The sequence below is a fragment of the Molothrus ater genome, chromosome 4 (genome assembly GCF_012460135.2).
Source record: "Molothrus ater isolate BHLD 08-10-18 breed brown headed cowbird chromosome 4, BPBGC_Mater_1.1, whole genome shotgun sequence".
Taxonomy (NCBI): domain Eukaryota; kingdom Metazoa; phylum Chordata; class Aves; order Passeriformes; family Icteridae; genus Molothrus; species Molothrus ater.
This window is the reverse complement of record NC_050481.2, coordinates 18,914,020-18,932,564: the sequence shown is the minus strand read 5'-3', so window position 1 is coordinate 18,932,564 and position 18,545 is coordinate 18,914,020. Positions and strand designations below refer to the sequence as shown.

Below are 18,545 nucleotides of genomic sequence, written 5' to 3'. Positions count from 1 at the left end.
CCAAATGAGTAAATTAGATCAGGTTCTTAAATCCTTCCTTGGACAGCTCAATAAAAAGGCACTGGAAAAACAGCTCCACACTCCTGCCTGGCCCTTAGAACATGAAATCTAACAGGGAGATGTTAACAGTGTGGTTAGATCAAGCACAATACCAGGTGTAAGGGCTGCACAGCTGCTGAGAAAGGTGAGGCCAAGGGCCACATGAACACACAGATTCAGATCTCCCTCCCCAGCAAGACAAATGGCACAGACTCCAGAAATGGCACACTGAGGTAAGTGTTACCTTGGCAATCTGCTTTGTTTTAGATTTCATGACCTGTGGTTCTTAACCCCACATACTTTGGGCTCTGGAGCTGTGTGTCTGTCTGTGGGAAAAGGAATAACCCCGGTTCCGCCAAGCATTCCAAATGTGTGGGATAAAAAAGTGACATGTGAGGGGCTGCTGACAAGCATCTGGGCTGACAGAGGTGACCCTCTGCTGCTGACTTAGCAGCTGACATTCTGCAGGCTGAAAGGAGATGACCAGTTCACTGGGGAAGGAGGAGTTCAAAACATCACCAGAGATGAAAAGGAACTTCAGAAGCGCCTTAAGGCCCCAGCTGAGATCTTCTGAAATCCCTTTGTGCCAGGATGTCTGCAAAATGCACAGTGCAAGAGAGCCTCACACAGGGATGGCATGTGGAATAGGAAGGGAAAAGCAGGAAAACCAGCAGCTCCCCAACACCTCATGGAAATCAATGTCATAAGCAGAAACTGAATGCTAAGGTCTTAGTCCCTGACTGGTGGTGTGTTACCTATTTTGTCATGACCAGCACAGGCTGATGCTTGTTTCCAGATATTGATTAGAAGGGTGAAAAAAATCCTTTACAGGTGTAACTTTTTTTTCTGAAAATATCAGCAGTTGTATTAACCAGACATGATGGCCAGTCTGTGTGATTTGGGGGCAGGCATTCTCTGCCTCCTTGAAAAAGTGCATTTCAGAAGGATGGCTTAACCAAGTGCTTGCCTGTCTCCAAAACAGCTCATGTGAGCTGAGTGCCAAGGGAGGAGAGGAGGCAGAGCCACACTTTGAGAAGAGTGATTCCCATTCTTGTGGCCCCTCAAAAATATCAGCCCTTTATATGGCCTGAACTTCAGTGCGAGTTGAAGCTGTCAGAGATGATTTAATTCTTGCTGAGTGCTCTTTGACTCCTCTCAGAGTCCCAGAATGAAGCTGAGGTCAGGGGCTGGGTGGCTGCTGGCAGCTAGCCCTGCCACAGCTCTGGGGACAGCACCTTATGGCCGTGTAATGAGGATCAATAAATCTCACCATAGGGCTGATCACTTGTCCCCGTGTGCTGGGACTGCCCATCTCCAGTGCTGAGGACTGAGATGAGGCACAATAATGGCACTGAAAGGAAAGATGTGCCTTTTGTCCAGTAATTTATACTTCCCTTCTGTGTGCACTTCCACACAGAATGGGTTGGATGGCTTCACATTGAGCTGGAACATCCAAACCCATTGATGCCATTTCAAGAAAGTGCAGCACTTGTTACAATAATGGCAAAACCATCACAGCTTTTATTCATCTCCCTTTTTGAGCTTGGGTTATCAGTGGTAACTCTATCCCTGATTATTTTTGGTAGAGTAGCTCTCATCCACCTTACATGCAAGCATTACGTTTGCTGCAGTCTGATCCTAAATCCATAATACAATAGAGGGAGGAAAAGGGCCAGCCACCTTTAGGGAAGCTCTCCTAATTAATGTCACCAAAGTGTTTGGGTCTGCTAAGATGGTTGTTCATCAAAATATTAAAATTGCAAATGATTAGCTTGGATTGCAAAAAATGGGAGTATATTTTTGTAAGCATTTTCCTGGAACTGGTTCAGATATTCAAGCATTCATTGGTCAGTAATAAAATTCTGATCATTTAAATGTCTGCAGTAAATCAAAAGCTTTTTTTCTCAGCAGCAGCAGCAGCTCAGATGTTATCATTTTAAGTGTTATAAATATACTTGCAGTAATGACTGTAACACCAGTTCCTTTATATACACAGAAATTAGCCTTGATGATCAATATTATTCTTTATGGGTTTTGAATTGAAATAAATTTAGAAATTTATTAATATATGCTATTACAGCTCCCTTACTCATATAAATCTTACAGCAAAAAGGGGATATTATATCAGTTTGTCTCATCCCTTGTACAGCAGTTTGTACAGTTTCTTTAGAGTAGCCTGTTCAAATAAGTGTATCTCACACTTGGATTTTAGGACCTGTGTGTTCTGTGGTCTTTAGATGGCTGTCTTTAGCAAGACCCTTACAGTAAGACAATAATTTGCCATTCTCCCTGTTGTGACTAGCTTATACCAAAATTTCTCCTTGCTCTATTGACTCCACCACGGTGATGGTTCCTTGAACCCCTTTCCTTTAACCTCAGAGACAGATGAACTTCTTTCATATGATATAATCAAGTCCAACTGCTTTTTTCCTGTAGATGCTGACTAGTTCTGCACCAATGGCAAGACACTAACTGATTCCAGTTTAGTCAAAATTTAATCCTGTTTTTTTTTTTTTTTTTTTTTTTTGTAGTAGGGGATCGATATTGTTGTACACCTGCATTCCCCCAGTCAGGGTTTTTCCTTAACAAATCCAGTGAAGACATTCCAAGGCTGCATCACCAAGCAGTGGGGGCTTTTATCTCGGTCTAGGCTACTTCAAAATTTGTTATGTCGTGTGGGCATAAAGCATCTTAGCTATGAGTTGGGGTTAGCTCCTTTAGTCAGAACTATGGCTAAAGAACCACTACATTTTCTCCAAATTGGAGGCAGAATTAGAGAAAAGAGACCTGTTCTGTTTTCACCCTACATCCCCAGAGTGGGGATTAATTGTGTGGTGACTTTTACTTTGTGGAAGCTTTTTCCCACTTAATTAATTTCCACAATGTAACAAATCCATATGATTTTTGTAATAGTGATTGTAGTTTTCCCTGGATTTTATCATGGAGAAATGTATTCAGAATTTACTCTTTGGAAAGAGCTGTCTGCAGAAACTCATGGTGCCCTTCTAACACTATAATCCTAGGCAGCCCAGGGAAATTTAGGGAGAATTTCAGGATGGAAAAGTGCTACTAGTTCTGTTAAATCCTATTAAAAAAGCCATACATGGAGAAATGAAGTTTAAACAAGGCTTGGGGAAGCTGCTTCAGAGAAAAATTGTTGTTTTATGCAGTCTTTATTCTTACCATTAAAGCTGCTTTTGTTTTGTTGCAGACTTGTATTGTAAAAATTGTCAGGAAATAATAAGAAAGAAGTGAAATGATCCAAGCCCTGAATGAATGCCTTTAAGGTTATAATTTCCATTCCTTCAGTTGATTTTCCCTGGCAGAACTGTAAGGAAAGCTCCACCCTATTAAATACCAGAAAATCTGTAGTGCTAAAGCCAAGCAGATACTTGCAAGTATTCCCTAAATTTTGCTGATGAACTTATGCTATTTGGTTAGTAGATATTTCTAGAATAGATGGCATCTGATGATGATTATTCTAGAACAGGTGACATTTATACCTATACATGTGTGTGCACATGGACATTTTAAACATCTGTCTCAGTAGGTAACAGTGGGATTTACAACATTCATTTGTGGTTGCTCCTCTGAGGCTCTGGATCTGATATCTGCTAATAGGGAATTTCAGGATGTCTTGTTTCAAACGCTGGTTTAAATAAAATGAAAAAAAAAAAGAAAATAAGAAAGCAGCAGCATCAACACAGGACATCACGCCAGCAGATTAAATATAGACATGGATTACAGAGCCATTGTTTTCACTCCTGCTAAATAAGCCAGCACACTTCAGATGGAATGCCACTTGACCTTTTGTGTCTGGTCGCTCTGTGGCTGTATTTAACTGCAGCAGGGAGGAAACATTTTCCCCTGGAACTGTCCCCTGCTGATATGAGGATCGCTGCTGCTGGGGCACAGCATGCTCAAGAGGCAGAGCCCCGGTGCTCCCAAGCACAGCCGGGACCCCGCAGCCCATGGAGCAGCTCTGCCCATGTCTCACAATGACTCACGCTCCTTTTTCAACCTGTCCCAGCTGGTGCTCTCTGCTGGCCAAATCAAACCATCACCAGCGCTCAAACATTCAAAAATCAACTACTTTGAAGTAGAGATTGTTGACGTGCAAAGCAAGAAGCAGATCTGCATTGTGGACAAGGTGAGTGTGCTATCCCAGCACGCTGGGGCTGTGCCTGGCTCACATGGTGCCGCTCTGTTTTCAGTGTGCTGTGGTCTTATTCTGTAGTGAGAGTACTTTCATTCCTTTCTCTGGGAGTCACGAAGAATTCCTTGTGAGTCATAACCCTGGGCTGGTTTTCTCCAAGATTTTTACAAATAATCCTGCACTAGTTTGTTTTAGACCTCTTGGCAGCTCTGTGGGCTCAAAGTTCCGCCCTTAGGCTGACTCTTGACACTTACAGTGTCTATTTCAGAGCACGATACTTAAACATTTGTTTCAGAATGGATACTCATTTTTAATGCATTTGTAAAGCCTACCATCTCTGCAATGCTGTGAGTACTTGCTGGTACCTAAATGTACTCAGCTGTGCCCTGCTTATTAGACTGGACCTGGCAACTTAAAAAAAAAAATTCATTTTAAACAAGAGTCTTAGTTAAAAGAAGTGTTTTGAATTTTTGTTTGGTTTGGTTTGTTTTAATAATGTGAGTAAAAAACCATAAACTACAGCCAAATTGCATAAGTAGGATGAGAGGACTGGGTAGGATGGAAGTTCATGCACTCATAAATAACAGCTAAAATGCTTCATAAATATTTTCATCACAGTTTTCATGATTCATTGTCCGTCAGCGAAAGAGTTGGTCTCTTTCATGCCATGAAAATGGGAATCCTAATCTATTTAGCCTATGGAATTTTCAGTAAATTAGTGGAGTTTTAGGACTTACTGTTTTTCTAGAAAAAAAATTCCCTTATCCTCATTGGCAACAGCTGGAACAGGTAGATAAGTTTGCTTCAGATGTTTAATTTCATGCCTTTGAAATATGCAGGTGGAATACTACCAGATTTACAGTGTTCTTGGTAATTTAAAGGTTGTTTTTCCAATTTTTGTCCCTAGTTATAGGTAAATGTCTCATTTGTTAATTCTCAATGGGGCAAAATATTTTCTGCTATTTTTTGTTAACCTAGCCAAAGAGGAAACATGCACAAAATGGTCAAACAAATAGGATGACTATTAATAACAATTTTGATCGTAGTGTTCACACTACTTTATTGAGTGATATTTACACAGTTGTTAGCTTATCTACATACATTTAGAATTAGGTTTTGATCAAAAGAAAGACAAATCTGTCTCTTATCTTGGGCTTTCCTATAATGTCATTAAAATATGTGTAGTAGTATAGTACAGCAGTAGTATGGTACAGAAACAGCATTGGGCAAAGAGCCATGCCTGTTTCAGGAATCCTTCCATGCTGCTGGGATGATACCAGACCTGTGTTTTAATCTTTATTCTGAGTTTTTCTGACCCTGAAGATTTTCTACACCTCCTCCAAACCACGGACTCTGCTCCTGTAGCAGTGAAAAGAGAGACATGAGTGGTGATTGCCAGGTACTCTTTATTCAGAGGTAAAATACAGGGTAGCAAGTCTCTGCTCAGAAACAGAAATATATGTTCAATTTACATGGCCAGCAGTATGGGCTTTTTAAAAAAATATTTTTGGCACAGTACCAAGGAGTTGGTACAAGCATAGTACAAGGCTGAGATTTCCAAGACTGCCTAAAGAATTTGGTTTCTGAATGCTCATTCACCTGGCTGTTTAAGTCACTTTATTTGCTGTGATAATCCCTAAGTCAACTCTGAAGTTACAGAAGTTGAGTTCCTTGCTTCCATGAACATTTGTTAGTATTGGTGAACTTAATTTTAGTTGGTTGTTAGAGCAAACAAGAGACTGGTGTACTGGATTATGCATAATTTTCTGTTTAATTAAATATAACTGGTACAGGCCCAACAGGACACTTCTAATGCCTGTTTCCTGTTTGTGAGATAGTTATGATTAACTTAATTTCTTGGCTTTGCATGTAATTACCGCTTGCCAGAATAGGAGAGAATAGGAACCATAGATTTTAAAATGCATGTATTTAGATTCTTATTGCATATTGCTAGTGGTTCAGAATATTATGATTTAGCAAATGCATTTATAATATTCTCAGGTTAATAAATCTAAAGGGAAAATTTATATTATAATGGCAGAGAGAAGAATCCCTTCTTTCTCCACGCAACAGAAACTCAGGCAGAGTGATTCAATGCTTAAGGCTCTGTGGTTAAACAACAGGAGCTTCTTCAAGAGGTTGAGTTTCTCTGAGATCCTTGCATGTGCCTGTGAATCCCATTCAGATTAGTCTGAGCTCTGTAAAGTCTGCAAAATTATGGTACATTTAACTAGTTCTGGCATTTAGGAAGAAATATTTTCCTGTCCTCAATGAAGTATTAGGAATTTATAAAAGATGTGTTTGACTGTGTCATCTTGAGAAATCAGTTGACATCAATCCAAAAGTTTTGAATCTGACACAATTAATTCTCTGAATTAATTATCCATTTAAAAAAGGAAAAATAGCATTATTTCCTTTCGTTTTCTTACCTATCTTATACTTTTGGGAAGGAGCAGTCATGTATATTAAGTGGTTATTATAAGTTCTTGATCGTCTTTAACTTCAAGGAACAGAATAAATACATATTTGTTTTTTAAGCCTTTAAAACACACTCACATCTTATTGCAGGGTTTTCCACAACCAGGAAAGGCAGACAAAATACTGAAAAGAAGCAGAAGAAGAGAAAAATCCCAGTCATTTTTGGTCCCATAGTAATGTCCTGCAGGAGCAGGGTTTGGAGGAAAATTACCTAATCTTGCAAAACTTAAATTCACACGAGTCAGCAACAGTGGCAGTTTATTTTGCACATGCATGCTGTGAACATGAAATTCTTTATAGGAGTACAATTTCTTTTATTTAATATTGTCAGCCTGCTATGGGGACTTTCTCTGCTATGGATATGACATTATGCAAGTAGTTTGGTGCACACAAGCTTTTCCAGTGAGCTACTTAAAGAATTTAGAAGAGAAATAATAGCAGTGTGAGATTTTTTTCCCCTAGATTTGCTCTTAATTAATTCTGAGGTGATGTGCCATGGAGAAGAGGCTTCTGATTTTGGAGGATGGGGAAGAATCACAAACCAGCTTCAAGTTTTTGTTTTTTCCCCAGTTATTCTACAAAATGTCCCCAAACTAGGGGAAGTCTCCAAGTAGGGAAAGTTATCTAAACTTAGGCTACAACTTTCCTTAAAAACAGTATATAAGTGCTCAGAGGAAGTGTCTTGGGACTAGGCACTGAAGTTTTGAGGTGGTGTACAGACAGCCTGCTGCTCCACACACTGCCCATGGCAGGACAAGAGTTCAGGTGTCTGGGCCACTTTGCAGGACACCATCCTGGGTTTTCCTTGTTTTCCTTCTTTTTTCCCCACTCCCCAGAGAGGCAGATCCAGGAAAGGATGTTTCTGAGCAGAAGGGCTCTTACCCAAGCAGCCAAAGGCAGAGGCTTTACAAGAGCTGGTGCCTGAAAGCCACAATTAGGAAAATTTAGCCAAGAAATTTGGCCCATATTTTTAGAGTCAAGGAGTGGTAAGCAAGAGTTGAGGGCCAATGTCCAGCTCTTTACCATGCACAGCAATACTGCATTTGTGTGAAGATATTCTGTAGCTGAAACATGAATCATACATGTTTCTTGCTCAATGAGTGAAAGAAGTATTTAGCAAGGAATAAATCTCTTCTTTGGCCAGTGTAATAAAGCAGTGAGCCTGGATAATCAAAAGTCCCTTTTTTCCTCACCATTTATTAATTTGTATGGATGAAATTGCTATCTCTGTGTAAAGATGAAAGCATGTAATTAAAGATTTCCTGTAAGAAATATTTTCAATTAAATAGCATCGCAAAGTGTCTAAGGATTTTGGCTTCTGCATTGCTTCCAAAAAGCCACAGAAAACAGAAGAACACACAAAAATCATCAAGTCTTATAAATGAAAGAAAACAATTCCTTTTTGTACTTTTTAACAAATAACCCACATTTTTTTGCCACCCACAACTTATGAAAAATACATGGCTACTCAAAAACTGTTTCCCTCATACATCGTTCCAAAAACCTGATGTAGGTTGGTTTTAAAGTTATTGATGTGCAGTGATTTGATTTACAAATGCTGTTAAAGCAACTCATAACTGTTTCTTTTATAGCATTCATTGTATAATATTTTTTTCTTCAAATTAACTTGTAGTAAAATGTATTTTCCCACAAACATAGTGCAATGTAATTAACTTTGCATGAGTTGCTTTTAAGGCAGGAAATGTTACACAGTACAGTTTTTACAGAATAAATCACCCTGGAGAAACCAGCAGAGAAAGCTTTTTCCCATCAAAAGCCTCAGAGCTCAGTAGTTTTGTGCTGTACGATTTTGCAAGTTAAGCTGTAAACAGAGGTGCAAACTCAGGTTTTGGCTACTGTGCCTACCCTCCTTTTCAGAACACTTCCCAAGGCCTGCAGAAGAGATCTTGCTTCTTCAGATGTGCAGGAAGAGCCTCTTTCCTTGATGTGTTGCAAAGATAATGGAGGCTACTTTCCAACTCTTCCTTAAGCCAGCTCTCCATCCTCCACCCAGTGCCTCCTCCCACCAAAATGTCTTTGTAAAACCCAGTGATAATTAGTGATAATTGAACATTTATGGCTCACAGTGCACACTGGAGGAACTTCTAGCTCTATGTTTGTGAGTTGTAGGCATTGTTTGCTGTGCAATGCCTGCAATGAATGTCATGGGAATATTGTTATTTTTAGGGAATTAAAATGCCCTTGCACACAAGCCTATGCATCAACCCAGTCACTTGTACATACTGAACACTTCTTGCAGTTAAATATTACAGTGTGTATATCACTGCATCTTTTGCCAAAGATGAATTAGAGCTTATTTTGATTGCTCTGAAAGGCCTGTTTTTCTCTGAAGGAGTTATAAGCTTTTTGTTTGTTTCTGTTTTGTTTTGATTTGTTTGTTTGTTTGGAAAGCACCTGAAGCAGCAGTGTGTTTGTACCTGCATGCTATGGCTTAACAATGCAATGAATTTCCACTGGCATATCAGCAAAGCCATTTGCATGCAGAAATGCTGTCTCTGGTATCAGAAATCTCTAACTCTTGCCTGTGGGTTGCTGCTCTGTCACAGAAAGGGAGCAGCCGAGGAGAACAGTCATCTCTTTTGCACAGTCAGCTCGAGCAAATAAAAATAACTCCTCACATCATGGCTTGGAGGTTAGACATACCACATTCATTTTAGGTGAGCGAGTGCAGTCATTAAAGCAGGCAATGAAACTCTGCAAAGGAAGTCTCTGCAGTACCAGAACATTGCCTCTAATGCCAGGTTCTTCCCATTAGCCTCATTCTAGGCAAGCAATGGAAAGAAGTCCTTTCCCAGGAAAGAGATTAATATTTTCATGGCCATTTTAAGTATTCCCCCCCCAAATCTTTCACTTCTAATATTTCACTTCAGAGGAGTGTATATTCTTCTCTGCGGAGAGCGAGCAGAACCTGTGACCATCCGCAGTGGTCTCATTTCATGCTGAGGATTTTTATCATAATTTTTCTCATTAAAGCAATCTATCATTAATGGTGTCCCACCTCTGATGCCAGAGATGCCAAAAGGGGCTGAATAACCAGCTGTGTCAAAGTAGGGGGCTTCCATAGTGAGACATGGATGCTGAGTCCCACATAGCAGCAATTCCCACAGCAAAATGGCTGAAGAAACGCAGACACAAAACCAGCTGGATGTAGGCTTAGTGCTGTGGAAATCCTCTTTTTTTTTTTTTTTAGCTTCCTTTTGGAAGGAGGATTTCATGGTGTCTTGTGTCTTTCACTGTACATTTTCACAGCATCCAGCACAACGGGGATCTGGCCCCTGCTGGGGGGCACTGAGAAAAAAAAATACATTTATAAAATATGTGACTTTTCTTGCCTGTAAGCTGTGACTCTTATGCCCAGCCCACAGTGCTGGAAGTGATGACAGTAGTATTTTCTTCCTCAGTTATTACTTATACTTGGTAAAGTAGGTAAACATATTCAAATTCTGTTGTAGCAATGCATGACAGTTATTTCTTCCTGCTCTGCTAGAAATTCACATAATTTTAATGTCAATATAGCTATGGATGGCTTCAGATGAAAAGATGCAACTATACATATTACTTTTTGCTTGCTGTGAGATGGCTTTTTAAATGGAATACCTGGAGAAATGGCCTTTGATTTTTCTACAAGAGAGAGACTGGGGAGGGGAGAAGCTGGTAACTTTAGGGCATTTAGCATTTGCAAAGGGATAATTTAAAGAATTACAGAAGCTGCAACAGATGACTAATGCTTCAGCTGATACCAATCAAAGCTTAGAAGTGCCTTTAAATGACAGATTTTATACATCTCTTATTTTAGATAAAAAAGTCTAAGCCTGGGGGAAGAAATGAAGAAGCAAATATAATAAATATTCAAAAAATTAAAGTTGCATTCAAAGTTGAGCAAAACAAGAGTGAATTTGTGAGACACTGGTGGTGCTCCAAATCTTCCTGAACATTCTGGCCAGCAGCAAAAGCCAGCTATGCCACCAGAGCAGTGAATATTGCCAAAACTGCATCTGTGGAGACAGATTCCCAGCCAGTGTGGAAATGTCCTCTTTCCCACCAAAGTTATGACATTTTACCCCAGCCACACATTTGCCTTATTGCATCAGAGATAATTCAGAGATTATTGCAAATTATAAAGGTACTGGAGCAAGACAAGTCCATAGGGAGCAGTAGGTGTTTTATTAGTCTAATAGTTAACAGCACAGCCCATGATGGAAAGTTAGGTGCATAATGGCATCTCTTATAGGCATTATTAGCATTAAAATACTCCTGCAAATGATTTATTGCTCCATCAGAACATGCTTCAGGTTCTTTCTGAAATCCAGTGTGTGATTCTTCACAGAGCACCTGAGGCATGCAGTCATGGATCTGTAAATACCCAGCAGTACATGTTAATGCTATTTTTGTATCTGCCTGTGTTTAAGCAATTTTGGATTTTAAAAAGTCCTTAAAATGTGAGCTTTTTTTTCCTTAGCAGCTACATTTCTTGTGCTTCAAAAGAACAAATTGTGGCAATCAGAGGACCTCTACCAGAAGTACAGCAAGCACTTGGTATTGAATAATGAAAAGTACTTGGATTTCTAACAGACCTGATGCTGCCTGGCTGTTCTCATATATCACCCTCACTTCCCATTCCTTCCTGCTTCTTCTCAGCTTCCAACTCCCTTCCATGGACCTGCTTTGTTACCCCTCCTAGCCATAGAGTCACTTGTTTTGTCAAAATATATTCTTCTGTGAATTTTCTTTTGACTTGGTTGATCTTTTGGCTTTTTTTTTTACTTCATGCAGTCCCCAAAATAGATTGTGACAATTTTGTGATAAATACTGGTTGAGTTTCTTGGGTGCACTTCTTGATTTTTAGTTTTAGCAGTGTGTGTAGATATAAAAAAGCAAATAAAAACCTATACAGCTATTTGATAGAAAAGGGAAGACAAATTCAGAGGTTCCACATCTCAGCCATATGCTTTATGCATGCTAGAACTGGCAATCAAAATCCCAACAAAAAACATAAACACCACCCTGAGCCTCACTTTCTTCCTGAGAAATATGGGCCAAAATTACTGCTTATTATTCTTTATTATTTATACTTTGTTCAATAAAGCAGCACTATATTTATTTCTAATAAAATATTATAATTTTTAAAAGTTTATTTTATTATTCATGGTTTATATTACTTTATTTTTGTCAACTATTTTGTTTTTAAGTGCATATCCCAAATGTTGTTTTCTTTGAAAATGACAGTGGAAAAAAATGACTCTTGAATTTTTGATGAGGAAGAATTTGGGAAAGATTACATTACAAATTAGTTTTGAAATATTTCCATCTGTTATGACACAATAAATATTTCAAGTTCAATTTATTTTACAACTTAATAGTGCATTTCTTTGCATATTATTTCCTATTGGATTATTTTCAATGACATGAGAGCCATGTGTTATATTATTTGCACTATCATGATAGATGTGTCATAAAATAATGCAGAAATAATGAAAGTTCTATACAGATGAGAAATAAAAAATAATGAATATAACACAAAAAAATGATTTTCCAACATGGGCCAGAAGCAGATTTTTTTATAAATTTCTATTCAATTTTTAACATTTGAAGTCAACACAAATTTACACATCCAGGGTTTTGCCAGAAAAATTCTATTTCCCTGGTAAAAAAAGTGTTGTGACAGAGGCTTCCTGACAGGTTCTGCTGTTCAGCTGCTGAGGTGAGCAGTAACCTTACTCAGCTCCCCTTAATAAAAGCTCACAGGGCATGGGGATGTACCAATCTAGTCAGATTTGCTCAGAAATAGGTGTGCATGTTGAATTCTGCACACCTTCTCTCTGCTAATGAATCACATTCTCTGTACTTCCACTCTCATCTTTAGCAGAGAGAGAAAAAGCTCTTTTTGGTGTCTGACACTGTCAGGCAATTTCTTGCAAAGAGAGAGGAATTTTTTTTTTTTTTTTTAATAGGAATACCCAGCTAGCAGCACAAAAACAATTAATCATCTTTAGAGACAAACTTGGCTGGTGTAAATTGATACGACTGCACGCAGCAAGCATGTGGCTCTGTGTATTCTTAGCTAATTTGGCCCATAATCACTGGAAATATTAGTCAGTCAGATTATCTCATATGCCAAGGTTCATGTGACCAGATAATAAATAATCTGGAAGATTGCTCAGTGAGACAGCCTCTGCTGACGTCCGTGTGCTGGAAACCACCTCAGCCCAAGCCGTAATTCGGAATATCTCCTGCTTCTGGAAGGGCTGGGCTGAGGCCAGAGCCAGCTGTTTGGTAGCCCCTGCAGCCTGCTGAGAAAAATACAGGATTCTAGATAAAGCCTTTGTGTAGCTGCTGACAGCACTTGTCTATATGTAGGTACCTCTACGTCATTTCCAGGGTGAGCTCGTTTATTTATATCTCCTTGGGCATGACCAGCACACTGGTTCACCAAGAGAGCTGTGTGGGACACACTGGGAAAGGTTAAAGCAAAAGTGCCCAATTTTTAATTCTGACTCTGAAAACTGATAATAAGAAAGAGCAAATCTGATCTAGATGTCAAATTCACAAAACACACAGATCAGCTAGAACAGGTATTTTTCTAATTAACTTTCTGTGGAATGCTGCTGGTTTTTTATAATACAGCATGGTCCCAAAGCAAGGACAGGGTGCAAAAACAGTAATGATGAAGTATTTGTTGAGTGCTGAATTTGGAAATAACCTGGCTTTCCCATTAGCTGGTTAACTGTCTTGCAGCCAGATCCTCAGCTGCAATAAACTGATGTCACCCTTTTGAACAAATTTACTCTGGCTGAAGATGGGGCAGTGGTTAATGAGCAACTGGAGTGGCAGAATTTCTGAATTTCTGCAATTATGGAAAATGCCTGTTACAAAGTAGGCGAGACTCAGCAGTGCAGTGGTACTGACATGTCACAAAGAGAAAAAGGTATTCAGGGAGAAATGTTGAATGAAAGATTATTTTTTTGCTGAAATTGTATTACTCAAATTCTTATTGATATTCTGCTGACCTCTGACCCCTACAATAATTCTTTAGTGCAAGAACTGTGTGATGCAATTACATACAGATCACCAGACTTGGCATAATTCCTTGACTTACAAATGTGAAAGAGGTATGAAAGTGGATAACTATCTGATTACCTTGCACTCACAAAAGGCACTGTTAACTTCCCTTAATATCTTCCACTTATTGCTCTTCCTCAGTCCTAGTATAAAATACTAACATGGTATTTTAAATCTTAAAAAGAAATGTGATGCTTTGTGCATTGATGTCTGAAGGAAGAATAGAACTGATATGGATGACCCAGAAGGTCCTTTAATTCTTGAATTCCTGTAAATAAAAAGTTTACTTTCATTTGCTTCAAATGGAAAAGTTTTCTGGCTGCGAAAGTACAGGAAAATCAGGATTTGACATTTTGAAATAATATTTTTCTGAATGAAAAGTGTAATGACTGCAATATATAGCTGTAAAATATGTATTTATTCATAACATTTTTTTCAAAAGAAAGTAATCTTGAACCTTACACGTGATAGTCACTTACTGGAAAGTTGACTACACTTTAAATCAGATGTTAGACCACAAGTGAAGAAGTTGTAGGGAAAAGCTTGGCTTGACCATCAGATTGTAGAAGATACATATGAAATAAGAGCAGAAATCCATCTTGCTTTAAACAAACTAAGGGTGGTCTCTCACCCTGCTTTGCCTTTGCATATTTGTAAAGTGCTGAAATAGAGGAAAGAAAGGGTTATAACACTTTCAGACATGATTCAAAAGAATGAAAGGAGAGTAAGACTAATAATTACAGTGAAATATTCCAGGGTGTTGTATTCAGTTAGCACAAAGGATAATAAGAGCAGATGCTTTCCCGGTCCTTACAACCCCTTACCTTGTATTGATGTACAATGAAAAGAACAAAAGATAATTAATGGTCTACGAAGAGGACACTCTTAGTAGTAAGCTGGTGTCTCAGCATCCATCTTCTCCTTGATCAATATTGGAAACTATAACTTCACTGGTTGTTTTATGAGGTCTTTAGAAAAGGACACAGAATTATCAAGATCATAAAAAAATGTATTTCATTCTTTTGTGGCTATAACCTCATTAGTCTGCCTGGGAAAGGACACTGCCATTCTTCTGTGTCACAGCCCATTCTGAAGGGGGAAAGTATTTGTGTTACTTTTCAGCTGACGACCTGTGTAGTTTGTCTTGAGTGGAAGGGTCCTTTTGGAAGGCAGCTGGCTCATATAAAACAAGTGTCCTGCTGCCCTCCTGGCTGGATGGGAGCTCCATGCCTTCCCAGGGTCCCTGCAGCCTGTGTGGAGCCGAGCAGAACTGCCAGACCTCAACTTGCCAGCCCAGCACATCTCTGGCCATGGGCTGGCAGGGCTTAAAGCAGCCCTAGCCCAAAGCAGCTTGGAAGTGGCCAGGAACAGCAGTGTCCTGCTAATGAGCTCTGCCTCGCTCAGGGATGTGCAGGGCATGGCCCTTCCAGCTGGGAGTGCTGTGTGGTGCTGCTTTTCATCCCCCAGGGGCACACTCACCCACTCCTGGGCTGCAGCAGGACACTGCAAGCTCTTGGTAGCTTCTAAACACCTGAGGCATGTGGGTGGTTCCACAAGTGGACCTAAAACGTGAACTTGGATTCATTTTTTAAATAGCTGAAATTAGGCGTTGCCTCCATTGCTGCCATAGCAGGATTTGGGGGTCAGAAAGGACTGATTGTCTCAGGATGAAAAAAGGGAGAGGGATGTAAAGGTAGAGCTGCTAATAAGGGCTCGGCTAGACATTTTGAACAGATTGAGGACAGCTCTGCCCTGAAGTCAAAACATACTCAGGAGAGCTGGAGATGGAGACCTGGCTCTGTTTTGAGCAAGCACTGCTCTTTAAGCGTGCTAAGCTTTACAGTTTTTCAGCTTTCTTCATCTAAATGGGTTGATCAGCTCTCCAGAGCATGGGTTGGCCCTAGCTACTCTGTCCCAGAACCCGCCATAGTGAGGTGTTGATCTGTAGGGATGCAGGCCCTGCAGCAATGTGGCTTATACTGCATTTAGAAAGCCAGCTCATCCTCTATCAAACTGGAAAAAACCATCCCTGTCCTTCAGCTGGCAGTGCCAGCCCTGAGTACCTGCACATCTACCCCATGCTAGGACACATGACAGATTTTGGCCTGCAGGCTTGTATGCTGAATAGGTGTTGCCAGCTAACAGCTTGCACCCATACCTGGTGGATTCTGGGCTCCAGGCCTCACAGGTGTGAGATTACAGAGTGTGAGAAAGCAATTTCAGACATTTTTAGAGGTCTCGAGAACATAACCCCCCCAAGTCCACAGATGTTGCACACCTGATAGGAAAAATACACAGAGACTATGGGAGATGTGCTGTTCTACTGGGTATTACATGGCTCAAGTGCAAAAAACACAGATAAAATATTTTCTTTCCAACAAAGAAAGATAAAATGGGTTCTTCTATTGTTTCCTGTAGCTAGGAAGAAAAGGGTCTCCAAGGGCAGTGTCTCTTGCCTGGCCTAGTACAGTTCAGCATGGTTTGGGACAACATGGGTGTTTGGGACAGGGAAAAAGGGTAATCCTTGGTTTCAAGGAGTCTAGGCCTTGATTTGGGTGGAGCTGGCATTGCTTAGCAGCCACATCAGAGAGAAAAGTCAGGGTTTAAGTGGAGTTTCATTTACAGCAGTTTCTGTAAATGCCCAGTGAAACCCTCTCTAAGTGTGGAAAATAAAGTGTTCTCATCTAAACCCAAGATAAAACTTAGAAAAGATCTGTACTTTACTACCTCTTAGCACAGGTCTCATTTTACATCTTTAGATCACTGAAATCTGTATTGAGCTCTCTGCCTGTTCGTATTAGTGGAAGCAAGTTGGGTTACTCATAAGTACTAAAAGCACACAGACTGTATATTTGTGTGGGGTGTCAAATTACATAAGAGTAAACTTTTCTTTCTGCACTGATTTGTTGCTTTAGAGTCAGCAATTTTATTTTGTTGCATCAGTATTTCTCCAAACAGTCTTTTCAACAAAACAGCCTATATTAAGGTGCTAAATGATCTCTACTAAGAGAATTTCTTTTGTTCTTCTCTATTTGCTTGCATGGTTATTGTCACAATCCACTAATAAGTAGCTCAACATGCTACTTCCTCAAGAGTCCCACTGCCTTTCCTTGTAAACAAAGGCAAATCCAAGTATTTTGCTCTAGTAAATTCTAAATGTGTTTCTCAGGTAATTTGAACAAAGTATATTAAGAAATCAATATACATAATGAAATAGAGCCTAAAAAGCCTCCAGACTGCCCTCTAAAGCTGTGATACCTGATTTGCTTCAGTGCACATGAACAAAAAGCATGCAGAAGCAAACTCATTTCAGGCAGAAAGGACAGAACCTACCACTTTTGCTACTGCCCCCTCCAGAGAACCCTTTCATGTCTCCAGGACATGGACCTCAGCATGCTTGAACCTAACTTTAAAGCTGAACCCTAAAGTTTTCCCACTGGTTTGATCTAGGAGGCAATTGCTGCATCAAGCAGGGCCAGCAGCTTTTCCTCTTGACTCTTGTGATTTTACCCCTCCATCAACCAAGCAGAGGTGGTCCAGATGATGAACAATTCAAATTTTGACAATCCTTAATAACATACCAACCTGTGAAAACAAATTTGCTGATATTTTCATTTTAGCCTGAAGGACTTGCAGACAAATTTAATCATCTCTTCATTGGAGGGGTGGAGAAGGGACCCCAAATTGAAGAAGAAAGAAGAATTAATCTGCATGTATTTTGCTTTCTTTTCCAGGTACCTCCAGCATCTACCGTTCTTGATGTGAAACACAAATTTCACAAAGCATGTAAGTACTATGGTTACCAGGCTGGAGACATGGTTAGAAGCCTTTTGCTTAGAGAAATGGTCAAATTTATTTTTCAGGAATCTCACACAAAAGCTGAGACTGGCCTGACAGCTCCAGAGCTCAATAAGAACTGAGTTTGAACTAAGGTTCTATTGTAGCTGTTGCAGATGGGAGAGACTGGAAGGAGAGAACTGCATAATTTATCACTGCCAGCACATGAGGGGCAATAGTTTTTATCTTGTTTTTAACATTACATGGTGTCATTTCAAGGCCAGTACTGCATTTCTTCTCCCAGTGTTATATTGGATAAACTTCATTAACAATAGACTGCTTCAAGCTGGCCATAAACTGACCATGTGGACCAGAAAGCTGCTGTAGTGGGGAACGTGAACTCAGAGTGATTAAATAAAATCTGGATTTAGGTTAGATATACAGAAGAAATTCTTTCTGGTGAGGGTGGCAAAGCTCTGGCACAGGCTGCCCAGAGAAGCTGTGGATGTCCTGTCCCTGGAAGGGTTCAAGGCCAGGTTGAATGGGGCACTGAGCAACCTGGTCCAGTGGGTGGCATCTTAGATACTGAGCTTTCATTATTTTTACAAAAAAAGGGGTGTGTTCAACTAAAGGCTAGATGCCTTTTACAGGGAAAAAACAAAAAGGATTGTCAGCCACTAATATGCTTGAGTTCAGAGTAGGGTAAGTAAAAAAAGCATTATGCTTCTCCTGTGTCCTTATAATTTTATAAAACACTAAAGCTTAAGGCATCTGTGGTTGCACACGGGTTCAGCTGATGAAGCGAAAGGCTGTTAACCTGACTGCTCCAAAGTTACTTATTTTCCCTCCCTGTAAGGGCTTGTAAAATACAAAATGGCAAAAGTTCAAAAGCCACACTGCTGAATATGAAAAGATCGAGTGCAGAAGTTTTAATATTTCAATAAGAGTATGTCCTCCCATTAGTTTGTCAAATGCAGTGCACTTCTGCCTAGAATCTCTTAAATCAATTGAAACT

General features: G+C 39.8%; 1 protein-coding gene across 1 annotated transcript in view; it reads left to right on the top strand.

Moving 5' to 3' along the window:
* The first annotated feature begins 3,936 nt into the window (after positions 1-3,936).
* TECRL (trans-2,3-enoyl-CoA reductase like) overlaps positions 3,937-18,545 on the top strand; it is a 59,211-nt gene continuing 44,602 nt past the window's right edge. Inside the window, exons 1-2 of the mRNA XM_036382100.2 lie at positions 3,937-4,189; positions 17,488-17,539. Of these exons, the coding sequence (XP_036237993.1) occupies positions 3,956-4,189; positions 17,488-17,539 (286 nt within the window). The 5' untranslated portion in view covers positions 3,937-3,955. The remainder of the gene's footprint in view (positions 4,190-17,487; positions 17,540-18,545) is intronic.